The sequence below is a fragment of the Emiliania huxleyi genome (assembly GCF_000372725.1).
Source record: "Emiliania huxleyi CCMP1516 unplaced genomic scaffold EMIHUscaffold_11337, whole genome shotgun sequence".
NCBI classification, from domain to species: Eukaryota; Haptophyta; order Isochrysidales; family Noelaerhabdaceae; genus Emiliania; species Emiliania huxleyi.
The window spans coordinates 1-1,025 of record NW_005201590.1 but is presented as its reverse complement, the minus strand read 5'-3'; the positions used below and the strand labels follow the sequence as shown (position 1 = coordinate 1,025).

The window sequence follows — 1,025 nt, the reverse complement described above, 5'->3', positions numbered from 1 at the left end:
ATAGATGGCGCCCGAGCGCATGGCCATCTTGAGGGCAGAGTCGAGCTCGTCAACGTGCGAGGCAGAGAGCGTCCGCCTAGCATGATACCCACAGCGCTGGGACACAGGTGTGAGAGGGGAAAGCCGGGCGGCGGTCAAAGTTTGCCCAGACGAGCGCCAGGCGATAGTCCCGTCTCTGTTCGCCCTGTGCATGTCAGGCCAGGCTGCAGCGGGGCACGACCATCGTGCTGCCCTGTTGCAGCCTGACGTTTCCCACTGTGCACAGCCGCCAGAGCACCGCCACCGCCCGGCATCGTGTCACGGCGAGCTCCTTCTGCACCCGTTCGCGAGGCTCTTGCGCTGGCACACTTCGGCCTTCCGCTGCTCGCGTTCGGCGAGCTCTTCTCCGCACTCCTGCCACGGTGCCGTCGCCACACACCTTCTGGCCGGCCTGAGCCACGCGGACTCGACCTCTCTCCCTCTCTGGTGCACGCCACGGGCCGCGACGGCTGCTGGCAGCCGGCCGGCGTTGCCGGCACAGTCGAGCTGGAGTATCCGCTTCTTGATGCTTCTGCGGTCAAGCTTGACCTTATGTGACATGATATGCCACAATACTGCATGCTCTCACCCCTCAAAGTGTCGAATTTTTGTTTAGTACTGGTGACCCGACACCACGTGACACCGGTGGCCCGATAGTACCGCGTGTGCCTTTCTTCAAACGAACAGGCTTCGAGGTTCGACAATCGCTAAAAGCTGCTTTTGGGGCACCGCTGCGACTCCATTGGGGATGCCTGAGGCCACCCCAAGCACTCCCCAAGCCTTACGTGGACGAATTCAACCCTACTTTTTGTTCGTCTACCCACATTAGCAACTTCGTGCTCATGTCAACGCCACGCCAGCGCTAGCCCATTCAACCCCGCCCCCATTGGGGGCGGGGCCCTTCAAGGGCCTAACTCTAGTCCAGGAAAAGAATGATAGTGGGTCGGCTCGCATGGCCTGGGGCGCCGTTCGTCCCGGGCCGCAGGCCGCGCGCCAGGAAACCCAAT

At 62.2% G+C, this 1,025-nt stretch overlaps 1 protein-coding gene across 1 annotated transcript; it reads right to left on the bottom strand.

Annotated features, from left to right (window-relative positions):
* Positions 1-193: 193 nt before the first annotated feature.
* On the bottom strand, positions 194-579 carry EMIHUDRAFT_318083 (hypothetical protein; the record flags this gene model as incomplete). Its single annotated transcript, XM_005791330.1, has 2 exons — positions 194-430; positions 472-579. The coding sequence occupies 2 exons, from the start codon at positions 577-579 to the stop codon at positions 194-196; spliced, it is 345 nt and encodes a 114-aa protein (XP_005791387.1).
* Between the last annotated feature and the right edge of the window lie 446 nt (positions 580-1,025).